The 12558-nt window shown below is 34.8% G+C and overlaps 1 protein-coding gene across 11 annotated transcripts in view; it reads left to right on the forward strand.

The window, feature by feature from the left end:
* Positions 1–12558, forward strand: part of Scml2 (Scm polycomb group protein like 2) — a 127524-nt gene that overhangs the window by 39656 nt on the left and 75310 nt on the right. For all 11 annotated transcript variants that reach the window (XR_005283875.1, XM_038317008.1, XM_038317004.1 and 8 more), the window contains exons 3-8: positions 2130–2175; positions 2418–2486; positions 6291–6361; positions 7109–7343; positions 10095–10183; positions 12088–12331. Coding sequence is in view for 10 of the 11 variants with exons in the window: in XM_038317008.1 (XP_038172936.1) it covers positions 2154–2175; positions 2418–2486; positions 6291–6361; positions 7109–7343; positions 10095–10183; positions 12088–12331 (730 nt within the window). In the remaining variant the exon portion in view is untranslated. The remainder of the gene's footprint in view (positions 1–2129; positions 2176–2417; positions 2487–6290; positions 6362–7108; positions 7344–10094; positions 10184–12087; positions 12332–12558) is intronic.

A 12558-nucleotide genomic window follows, 5' to 3' on the forward strand; every position in this document is an offset into this window, starting at 1 on the left:
AGCTCTTTATTAAAAAAATCAGGTGCCTTAGGCAAGCAAGGTGAAACAAATGCAACATATCCTTATATAATTAAACACACATCCTTACGTCATTAAATCAGTATAAACAAAAGTAACACACCTTTACACAGTTAAATATTCTGTAGCATTAACAAATGCAACACGTTTTTGCTTAGTTAAAGTAATATTCCGCAACACTCAGCTTTTAAAAATATAGCACGCATGCATGCCCACTCACCTGCCTGCCTGCCTGCCTGCCTGCCTGCCTGCCTGCCTGCCTGCCTGCCTACCTGTTACCATGTTTTGTGTTTGTGCTCTTGTCTGTCTTATGTTGTTGGAGTTCAGAAGATGGTTTCAGATCACCTGGAGCTGTAGTTAACAGCATCTGTGCTCCGGAACATGTTTTCTGGGAACTTCAGTATATTGTAGTATAGTGTAAGAGTTCTTAACCACTGAGCCATCTCTCTAGCCCCCAAATCCCAGATTTTATGTGGTAAACTGGTAGCACCCCCCCCCCAATTCTTTTTTCCTTCATTCACCGGTCTTGCTGGGTACCAAAGCTGGTTTCAAATTCACGAATCTCCTATTTGAGCCTCTTTTTTTTTTAAACTTGAGCCTCTAAACTGTTTTATTTCTTTATTGACATCAGGATTATAGGCAGATTCTCCACTACTAACTCTAGAGTGTGTATCTTCTCTCCACATAGTACCAAGCACATCATAGGAATTATATCAGTATTTATTAAGTAAACGAGTAAAGCAAATCTAGAATCAGATACTTGTATTGACTAAAGAAACAGGAAAGCTTTCAGGAAATAGATTGGGTTTATTGATGGTTTCTAATAACTGGTAGTATTTAAAGAAGCAGAAAAAAAGAAAAGTATTAGATGTAGTCAAAACAAGATGAGTCATTGAAACAAAAATCTTTTTCAGTTAGTGTATATGGTGTGTTTGAGTGATACATGTCTGATGATTGTGAAATTGAGGAGGATCTTAGTATTTACCCATAGAAAGCTCTGGATTTCTTCTTAATTGCATAGCCAGTTGAAGCCGGAGGGTGATTTGGGAGGAAAACAGCCCAGACTGTATCTAACATTATGCATTATTATGGTAGAAAAGTTCACCTATGGCAAAACAAGTTGAACAGCTGTGTTACTCCTCCAGGTAGAATGAAAGTATAGACCAGTGAGTGTCAAGGGGAAGGGTAATTAGGTGTGTAGTCTATTGTTGGCCACTGAGTGAAAGAACACATGTACAGCTAAGTCTTGAGAGAAGTATTGGTATTGGTGAGAGAAAACTATCAGAAGAAGCAAAGTTTGGGGAGTTGAGTCTTTAAATGCCAATAAATCTCTTGGGCTAGAGATATAGAAATCTTTCTGCATAACTTCATAAATACATTCCTTAATTACCGAGTTACATTCAGTCTGTACACCATCACATCTTAACAACAGGCAAATATATGCACCTGATCTTTTTCCTAATGCTTATTCTGTGTTTTATTGATATTTCTTGGATTGGACTCTTCTCATAGAAGGACGGTCTAATAAATATATTTGTTTTAGAATATGGGGCATGTTGAGGACATGCAGGGAAAAAAAACTAATTAATAGTAGTTTAAATCTGTCAGGTCTCCTAACAAGCAATTTGCCACTAAAATGAATTTACGTGAATTTTGAGACAGAATCTCACTATGTAATCCAGGATGACTTTAAATTTAAGATCGTCTTAACTCAGCTTCCTGAGTGCTGAGATTATAGGCCTATTCCACAGTACTTACTTGGCTCTTAACTGGTAATTATTGTTAGAAGATTTGATTTGTGGAACTTTTCATTGCATTTATGATTTTTCTACTCACCGATGTTATGTGGGCTCTGTTATAGGCCTTAAATCAAAATTCAGTGACTGCCAATCTACCATCATCTCTGATTTACCCTTTCATTTTTGATATCCTAAACAGAGCCCTGGACTTACCCGTGTTCAATTAGCAGCTACTACTCAATCACAGTTTTTTTTCTAGCTAGTAGCTTTCTTTTCATTTTATCTAAGTATCTGACTCTGAAATGCATATTTTGCTACTATTACATTTCAGAAATTTATGGTACTTAAAGCATTAATTGTTTTGCTTTTTAGGAAAATAGAGGAGAAGGGAATACCATGGGACAAACAGTGAATGAAGGTAAGATTTGCTTAGCTAAAGATTCCTTTTAGCTATTTCTAACAAGTATCTTAGCATATACTGAACTTGTGAAATTCTCATTTTAGTAGTGAAAAATACAGTAAAGAAAGTATTAGGACGCATAGCAAATGAAGATAATCATAAAATTTAAGCATGTTCTCATTTAAATATTAAATTAATTTTATAATCTTTGAAGTGTTCTTTCAGACTATTCCAATTTTATTTTCTTTCCCTTTGGTTAGAATCAATGGATGTCAAGAAGGACAATCAAGAGAAAATTACGCATTCAAGTACATCTTCTGTGCAAAGCAGTAGGTTTTTAAGTAATTTAATACACGATTTTTCTTCCTCTTTCAGTGTTATAATGAACTCATATTGCTTCTGGTATAGTATGTATATACTAACTTCCAATACCTTAAGAATCTTAGTCATAGAAAGGGTCAAAAATGTACTGTGATATTTTAACTTTTAATTTATTTAAAGATGAATTGATAAAGATTGCAAGAAATTACAATTGTATATTTAAGTGCAAGTTTGTCCAATTTTTAATGGTAGAAATTTGTCAATTAAAATTATCAGACTTTTTATATATAAGTGAGATTATCTAATGAACTAGGCAATTATATGAATATATTTTCAGGATCTAGACCATGGCATTTCATTTTAGTAATCAGTGAGTTATAGTTAGAGGTAATTTTTTTTTGGATAATGCTTGACACATGCAATAATCTAGTGCCAAACAGAACAGGTATGATTCCTGCTTTCTCTGATATTAAGTGGGCTGGTACATAGTAAATACCTAACTATAGTTGTAATGAATGCTATGTATGTTGTTCATTAAACTGAGAGATTTCATCTAAGATATTTCCTGCTCATCATCTTCACATAGCATATGAACCCAAGCCTGGCCCTGATAAAATACATTATAATTCTGATTCACTCCAGAGAAAATCAAGGAGGTTGATAGAGATTATATTCCATGTTCCACAATGTGTTAGACCTGATGTAGAAATTAGAATGGAGTATAGGCTAATATGAAGAAGGACTCTGTGGATGTGTGTGCACACAGTCATGTATGTGCATGCACCTGTCTTTTGAAGAGATACATCAGTTTCTAGATATCTTCCCCAAGAGAAAATGACCTCAACTTCTCCTGTTCGAAGGAGAACATGACACAAAGGCAGAAAAAACTTCAGGCTGACTTTTGGTTGCTGGTTAGGAATTCCAACTGTGGTGTTGATGTAGGTGTTAGGTGTGTTAAATCTAAACTAATAAATATTGGCTCCATGTGTGTTTCCATTGTGTTAATGGTAGTGCTTATCACATGGGAAGCCAAGAACAATTTTGGTAAAGCAAAGTAAGTCTCTTGTATATACTACAGATTGACATTGGCTAACAATATGATAGAAAATGTTTATGCTAATAGAACACTACTGGATAGAAATTGGTAACTCAGATTATAGCCAAGTCAGATACAAATGAAGATAGAATATTTACAAATTGTGTAGGAAGATTGAGTTTGAGGTCAGCCTCGACTATGTAGCAAGACTTCATCTCAAAGAAAAGTTTTGATCAGATGCATTAAATAAATTTCTCATTTCACTAAAAATCTTCATAGATACTGCTTCAAAAAAGAGGATTAGCTCACTGAGAAGTATATGGGAAAAGATTGTAGTCATTGTCTTCCTTTTTGAGGTGTCATAGTCTTAACTATATCTTAGTCTTTTGTTGTTTGTAATTCATGTTTTATTTTGGTCTTTTATTGCTCTGTTGGATCATGTGGTGTTAAAACTTCAGGTAGAATTGTAGCACTTCTGATTTTCATGTTAGGAGACCATGGAAATATTTTGACAATTTAATTGTGGACTTGGATCTCAGTTTTTACTTTGGACAAAGCTAAGTATTTACAACTTTAGGGACAATTTTAACATTAATCTTTTACTGTACACTATTTAGTACTTATAGGCGTTACTTCATTTAATTCTAAACACACGTGGTACCATATATACTAATTTTCACATATTTTAAATAAGGTAACTAGGCAGAGAAAGTGAAATGATATGCTCAGAGTTATATAATAAGTTGTAGACCCATGCTGAAAACAGGAAGATCTGACTCTGAAGTACATGTTCTTGACACTTTGCTTCATGATTTTCAGTACTGCGGTAGTACTCAGTTTACGCCATCTAGAAGCGGGATCAAACTGTAATTTGAGATCATTGGCTGAGTTTAATTAAAACTTCTGTAATCTTACATATAACATGTGTATTACATATGTATAGATATGTGAATACTTATAATATTTTATGGTTTACAGGGGATGGCTCATACTGACTTGAAGGAGCTAGGTGTACACATCTTCCCCCAATTTAGTGGTTTATAAGTTTGGTTTGGCATACTGCAGTCAGCCGTTGTGTCAATATTTATATTATAGAAATCCACAGATACTTAAAGCCACATTTTATTATTTGTATTTTTTAGAAAATTGATTGGTAAGCAATCTCTATGTGCAGATATCTGTGCTATCCTTTGAAAGATGTAATAGTCCTTCCCTTGGGGGAGGTGTATTCCAAGATCCTACTCTGGTAGATGCTTGAAACTGGATAGTAATGGATGCTTTACATATACATATTTGATAATGTTTGATTTATAAATAAGGCACAATAAGAGATTGGCAGCTATTAACATAAATATCAGGACCCTCAGCCTACTACTTTTCTTTCATTGTTGGGAGCTTTTACCTACTCATTTAACGAAAGAATAGCCCTTTATGGTTTCTCTCTGGCATATCTGAATTACCAAGTGTCAATATTCTTGCACTTTGTGGCCATTGTTAAGTTGAAAGTAAGATATTTGAATACTGTCTATTTGTTACCTTAGCAGGCAGCCTGATGACAAGTTGTTGCTAAGTGATTAGCAGGCTGGTTGCATTCGTGGCATAAATCTCTTGAGTGGGATAGAGTGTGACGATGTGAGATTCATCCCATTACTTACAGCAACTGTACAATTTAAAACTTAGGAATTATCTCTGGAATTTTCTCTTTAACATTTTGGACTGCAACTGAATCAAAATAGTTGAAATCATACATAAGGGAGGCTGAGGATAAAAAGTAGCACTGCGTATCAGAAACTGGTAATGGAGATTCACCTAGGGAAGAGAAGTCAAAAAAATTATAGTGTTTAACAAGAACATAAAAACTTTCTGTTTGCTGAAAATTAGACTCTATATAGGGATATGTATTTTGTAGTATTTCTAGTCAGTTTTTCAAGTGTTCTGACGGTCTGGCTAGCATAATGAAAGTGTTCAATCCAGGAAGAGACACTACTTTCTGATAGCACTGTGGCATGTTATAAAGACTCTTGAAAGAGCACAGCAAGAATCTATAGTACAAGTACAGCACTAAAGTCATCCATTTCAGTGACCACGCTGTTCACTGTTTACTGCTCTATCTTAACACCATGTTTTTGACACTGTGGATGGAAATTTAATAGCCCACTAAGAACTACTTGGTTCTCAGAATTTTCTTTTTGTAAAACATTGCAGTGTTAAAATTCTGTTAGAACACATACTAAGCACTTTTAGCTCCCCCCCCCAAAAAAACCCAAAGTGCCTTCATATTAATGGGATGGTATAATGTCAACAATATTGTTGATCAATTGTATATTTGACACATATGCAAATTTTCTAGTCTATAAAATTTTCTAGTTGTTTATGGTATCCACATCTTTTTTTTGCAGTGTAAAGTCTTGAACCTCTACTTCTACTTCACACCCCCAATCCATTCCTTAAAAGTCACTCTGCTTTAGTCCACAATTCATTGAGAAGATATGGTTTATAATTTCCATTAGGACCATTATTATTAGGAAGTTGATTTTATTTCTTGCATAACTGAATATAAATTGAGAAGTTTGAACTTGGTTTGTAGAAAATATTGTTTCCCTTTTTTAATTTTTGAGATTATAATGTAAGTATAACACTTTCCCCTTCCCTTTCCACCCGTCAGAACCCTCCTATATCACTCCTTGTTCTATGTACATATTAAAACTTACTTTATTCAGAGAAAAAAATCATAACTATATGCTCCAAACCTAACCTATTTTATGTTTTTTCCCAGAATATTTTGACTGGGAGAAGTATTTGAAAGAAACTGGTTCTATAAGTGCTCCGTCAGAGTACTTCAGACAGGTATGCCAAAATTCTGTTGAGACTTTATACATTAATGCACAGCATTAACATGTGGAAGAGTAACTATGTGGCTTCGGGTTTCCAGTAGTATGAGGAGAAAGTAGGATTATGTTTCTGCCACCCAAAACCAAGTGATCTATTTGCAGTTGTTTTGCTAGCTATGGTAAGCCCTAAAAATTGCCCATTTAGAGGGAAAGACAAAAATAGCAACTATAACAAACGTAATAACTCATGCTGAGAGAGCTCCACGGAACTGATGCTATTTAAGATTGTTAGAATGAGAAGAAAGAAAACATACAAAACAACTTAAGTATTAGGAGATGGCACAGAGTAGCTGGAATGCAAGGTAGATAGAGCACTGTAGGATCAAGGCTAAAGGTGTGTAAGGTGTTTGAAGTGTGTTGGAAAGTTTAACTTTATCATAGACTTTGATAGGACTTCTAGTTTGTTTATTTCAAGGGGAATAGCTTAATAGGATTCTTATTTTTTAATGTCTTTCAGGATGTATTTTATAGACTATATTTGTGTTTTCTGGATATACAGATGTGTGAGAATAGTGATAGCCAGCAATTTTTTTTCTGCATGTCAGTCAAAAGGGAGACTTTTCCTTGAGCCTTGTAACACTGACTTTATTCACCTGCTGTGACTCTACCTAAATAATGTCTTCTAAGTATTCTGGTAACTTAATTTGCCATCTTTTTTTCTTATAGTTCATGCATTTTAACACAATGTTGTTTATATATTTAGTCTAAGATTCCACCAACTAATGAATTCCAAGTTGGTATGAAAGTGGAAGCCCGTGACCCTCGCAATATTGCGTCAGTGTGCGTTGCTTCTGTTATTGCAACTACTGGTGCCAGATTGCGTTTACGACTGGATGGTAGTGATAATAAGAATGATTTTTGGAGACTTGTTGATTCATCAGACATACAGCCTGTTGGGACCTGTGAACAGGAAGGAGATTTACTTCAACCCCCACTGGGTAAGGAGAAAGAAACAGTTCTTGAACATAGTCTTACTAGTAAGCTAAACTATTCTCTAGAGGTGGTTTGAAGAATCCTTTTAAAAATCACTTAGGCCAGCTGAGCAGTGGTGGCGCACGCCTTTAATCCTAGCACTTGGGAGGCAGAGACAAGTGGGTCTCTGTGAGTTTGAGGCCAGGCTGGTCTACATGCGCTAGTTCCAGGACAGGTTCCAAAGCTGTCTGTAGAGAAGCCCTGTCTCAAACTCAACACCCCACCTCAAAAAAAAAAAAAAAAAAAAAGCCACTTCGGCCTTCTTACATGTTCATGGCCAGGGAGTTATAGTAGAGGATATATGATGTACTAAGACACTTTCATACATACTGCACAAGTGTGCTAAAAGGCCTCATTTTTGAGCAAATGTTATAGTAGTCTTCAGATTTAAAACAGCAAAAGAAATTTTTGTATACCATGCATGTAAATTTAGAAACTCCTTTAGAAAAGAAACCATTATACATCATATGAGTGACACACCTCTTGATAATGTCCATTGAGCCATTCAACACTTTGGGTATGAAGATGAGGATAGGAAGAATGTGAGATCTTACATTATGAGAGGAGTATAAGAATTGGTACCTTTTAAACGTTGAGAGAGTTCTTTCAGTCCTAACCATTAGACACCAAAGAACCTAGTTACTGTTAGGCCTAGAAAAAGATGAGAGAATGGAAATTTTAGCGAAGGGCTTAAGTTTAAGGGCATGTAGTGTTTGGTTGGACCATGTTTTTAAAATATAAAATGGTTATGACATATTTTAGAAAAAACCTTTAAGAATTGAAGAATATGCAATATAATCTGTAGAAAATCAGTGTTTAGTTTATTGGGTCATCATTCTTCATTCTAAGTGAATTTCAGAGGTTAGTTTTCATATTTTTTACAATGTTTAAAATAAAAATTAATGTAAAACTCACAATGATTTTTTCCCTATTAGTAAAGTATTTCCCAAGAACCAGTAATACATAATACTGAGAATAATTAGTATTATCTTTTAATTTTTTAATTAAAATTGATTTAGTTTAAGAACTGGAATGTAGCCCAGTGAGAAGAGCACACACTAACATTCACAAAGAGCTTATTATCAATTCTTATTACCGAACATTATTTTAAAGGAATTTTATTTTATTTTATTTTATTTTGGGGGGTACCAAAATTCTTTATTTAAAGAAATGGTACAAATGAAAGAACTTAAGCGGATGTTTCGGTGAGACTTATAGAAAAAATAAAGGCAGACCGACATGCACGCACTGCCTCAGTGACCAGTAAAGTCACTTGTTAGTGAAACATAGTGACAAGGGGCTTGTTTCTCAGTCCCCTTCATTGGTTTTTACATGTCCAAGATAGGGTTGTTTCAATGCTTTGGGACTGTATCTCAGTAATGTAGCTCATGTTGCCCTTGAACTATATTGATCCTCCTGTTTCAGTTTCCCAAATGCTGAGATTATAGGTATGTGCCACTACAAAAAGTTGTTTTTTTTAAAAAAATTTGCCTTGTTTTTATTTCTTTTATACTTATTTAGTGTGTGTGTGTGTGTGTGTGTGTGTGTGTGTGTGTGTATACACATGTGATACAGAACACAGGTGAAGGTCAGAGTACAACTTGGGGAAATCAGTTTTCTTCCTTGTACCATGTGGTTTCTGGGTATCAAACTCAGGTGGTCAGGCCTGACAGTAGGCATTGAGTAACAACCGTTCCATCTGTTTCCACTATCACCATTTTTTTCCTAGTTATATTTCGGGGAATTCAGTAAAAGTTTATTTGAGGTTGACTTGGTCTATCTTAACATTTTTGCATATGCATTTGCTATTGATAGCTCTGTTGTCAGTGATTCACATGCACCTCTATCTTAGTGAATGAATTCATCAAAAGGTCATAGAAACCTTTTTCCAATTCGAGCATTTTGAGGAGGCAGGTTTTCAGTGAAAGTGGTTGCTCCAGAAAACAGACTAGCAAACTTACAGTCCCTGCTGCATATGCAAAATGCTGATATAAGTTGGTGAAATTTCTAAACAAGCCTATTTTGGTAACTTCTCTTTTAAATTTAAGATCATGTCTAGTATGTGTAAGAATTGCTAAAGGAAGAGAAGTCTTTTTCCTAATATTTTATAAAGTTTCAGACATATGCAAAGTGTAAAAGATTTTACAGTGAGTATCCATAGACTCAGTACCTCATTATTTTACCATATTGATTTATTATTTGTGTGTTCATCTGTCATATTTTTATGTATCCCAGAATAGTTGATATTAAATATACTTCTCTTAAATACTTAAGCATGCATATTGTTAAAAATTTAAAATAAGATGGCATTTTGTATGTACATTTGTGAAGTTCAACAGACATGGTCTTTTTGAAAGTCAGGGGCTCCAAGAAGGACTAGAAGCCTTTTGCCACCTTTTCCCATTCTTGTATGGTTTTTGGTTTTAGAATAAAAGGTTTACTGAACTGCAGTTTGTATCAATTGTATTATTATGGCCTGTCCCCAACATAAGTGGGTTTCTTGGCAAGCCCTATCCAATGGCTGCTCTAAAATGAAAGTTTCTGGTTCTACTTTGACTTTGTTGCCGGATGTCAAAACGATGGTTGTAGCTACAAGATTAATCTGCATTTACTCAAGTCCTTAGAAAGTCATTCTCAGAAGATGATATGTGGATGTAACCCATTTTTCTCTATTACCATAGTTTCACAGGCTTTTTTATATCTAATTTATAAAACAGGGTACAGAATGAATGTTTCATCATGGCCCATGTTCTTACTACGAACACTAACTGGATCTGAACTGGCACCTGCAGTGTTCTTTAAGAAAGTAAGAAAAGCATTACAAGAAATCTCTGTCCTCTATCACATGATTTTATTTTCTAATGGGGATGCTTAATACTTTGTCTTTTCTGACATAGAAAAAAAGGTTTTTTTAATTGTAAGTTAGCAAATACTTTGTTATGGCCACTGTAACAAAGTGAAGTAATTTATACAGTTAAGTATATTTCCCCACAGTTTGGAGGCTAGAATAAGAATTAAGGTGCCTTGAAGACTGGTTTACAGTTGACCATCTTCTATTGTCCTTTTATGAACTCTGTGTGTGCACACCTAGTGGGTCTCTTATTACTGTTATGTCTCACCAGTCAAACTGGATTAAGGCTCCATTTTCAGATGTGTTCATATTGGTATTACTTTAAAAGAAGTTTGGTATAGAATAGACACCATTCATTTTGTAATAGTAACTATAGTTCCTATGAGTTCATGAATCTGATAGACCCATCACACTCAGAAAGATTCTGTTTTGCGCTGGTACTTTCTGACCCCTGACTCTTAGAATCATTCTGCCTTTGTTTTCTGCAATGGTTCCTGAGGTTTGTGGTGGTGGGATGGTCGGATGTGGTTATCGCGTTTGTAGTTGAGAACATTTATTCTCTGCACAATGACCAGTTGATTAACAATTTCCTTTGTAGTATAGAGGCTTTTAAATTTCATAAAGTCAAAATTGTTGATTGTTGTATTTATCCTGGGTGACTGGAGCCCTATTCAGCAAGTTCTTACCTCAGTCAATATACTCAAGTGCATTCCCTGCCCTTTCTTCTAGGAGTTTTGCAGTTTCATATCTACCATTGAGATTTTTTTATTCATTTGGCTTGATTTGTGTGCAGGTTGAGAGAAAAGGATCAATTTCATTTTCCATATGTATATAGCTAGATTTCTCAATACAGTTTGTTTAAATAGCTACCTTTTCCCTAGTGTATGTTTTTGGTATCTTTGTCAGGAAACAGGTAGTTGTAGGTACATGTAATTATACCTGCGTCCTCAGTGCTCTTCCATTGCTCACCGTGTCTGTTTTCTTGTCCTGGTACCATACTGGTTTTATTACTATGACTCTGTAGTGTAACTTGAAATCAGGAATACTGACACCCTCACCAGTGTTGTTGTTATTATTCAGGGCTGTTTTGACTATCTAGGGTATTATTTTGGGCTTTCATATAATTTTAAGATTTCATTTTAGTTTATGTAAAAATATTTTTTAGACTATTGGTAGAGATTGCACTGAATCTGTAGATTGTTTTTGGTAGGATAACCATTTTTATAATATTATACTTCCGTTCCATATGCATAGGATATCTCCCTTTCTTGTGTCATCTTCAATTTTTTTCTCCAGTGTTTTCAAAATGTTTTCAATGTAGATGGCTATATTATTTAAACATCAGTTCTAAACATTCAAGTCTGACTTGAAGGTGCGAATAGCACTTCTGAAGCTTCTGAATCTCCATGCGTGATCTTTCTGTGTCATCGTGCTTTTCCACAGCCTTACTGTGTTGCGACTGACTTCCAGAGCAATTCCTATTTTTATCTCTTCAGAATAAAATATATCTTTGATATTCTGACACTTCTTTCCTGAAAACAGAGAGGAAACTTTTTAAAGTGATACTTCTCTAGAAGCAATATTTAATATTTTTATCAGTGAATCTTACATTTCTGCCATGTGATAGAATATATTTCTTGTGTGAGTGGATGGATCAGGCTAGTTTTGTTTCCTTCTAGATTCTTTGCTTTGCAGGGAAAAAGTAAAAAGTTAAAGGAGTAGTTTATGATTTTTAAGAATATCTTTCTTCCTGATGAATATGAAGTCTATGTTTGGTTGCTAAGGATTATAAAAGAACACACTGAAAAGATGGTTCTTAATATACCTTATCTGTGAAAAATTTAAAAATGTTTTTGTAGGAACCACCACCACCACCCCTAAATAATTTTAAAGTTGGGATGAAGATTGAAGCAGTCGATAGAAAAAATCCATTTTTTATATGTCCTGCCACAATTGGAGCTGTCAACGGAGATCAAATTCACATTACTTTTGATGGATGGAGTGGAACGTTTGATTACTGGTGCAAATACGACTCCCGGGACATCTTCCCAGTTGGATGGTGTTGCCTCACAGGAGATGTATTGCAGCCACCAGGAAACATTGGTAAGCTAATTATATATTCTCTTATTTTAGATCTTATTTTGGTGGCAGTGTGTTTAGTAGTGGTGATCTTAGGACTTGGTGCCAAATTAGAATGGTAGGTAGACCATTAATAACATTCTATAGTCTAGGTACTAGAGATGATTAGAATTCTTGAGAACTCCCCACACATTTTATGTTGCAATTCATGCTAAGGATATCAGCAAAGCCAAAAGTCACATTAAGAATAT

The sequence above is a fragment of the Arvicola amphibius genome, chromosome X (assembly GCF_903992535.2).
Source record: "Arvicola amphibius chromosome X, mArvAmp1.2, whole genome shotgun sequence".
Lineage (NCBI taxonomy): Eukaryota > Metazoa > Chordata > Mammalia > Rodentia > Cricetidae > Arvicola > Arvicola amphibius.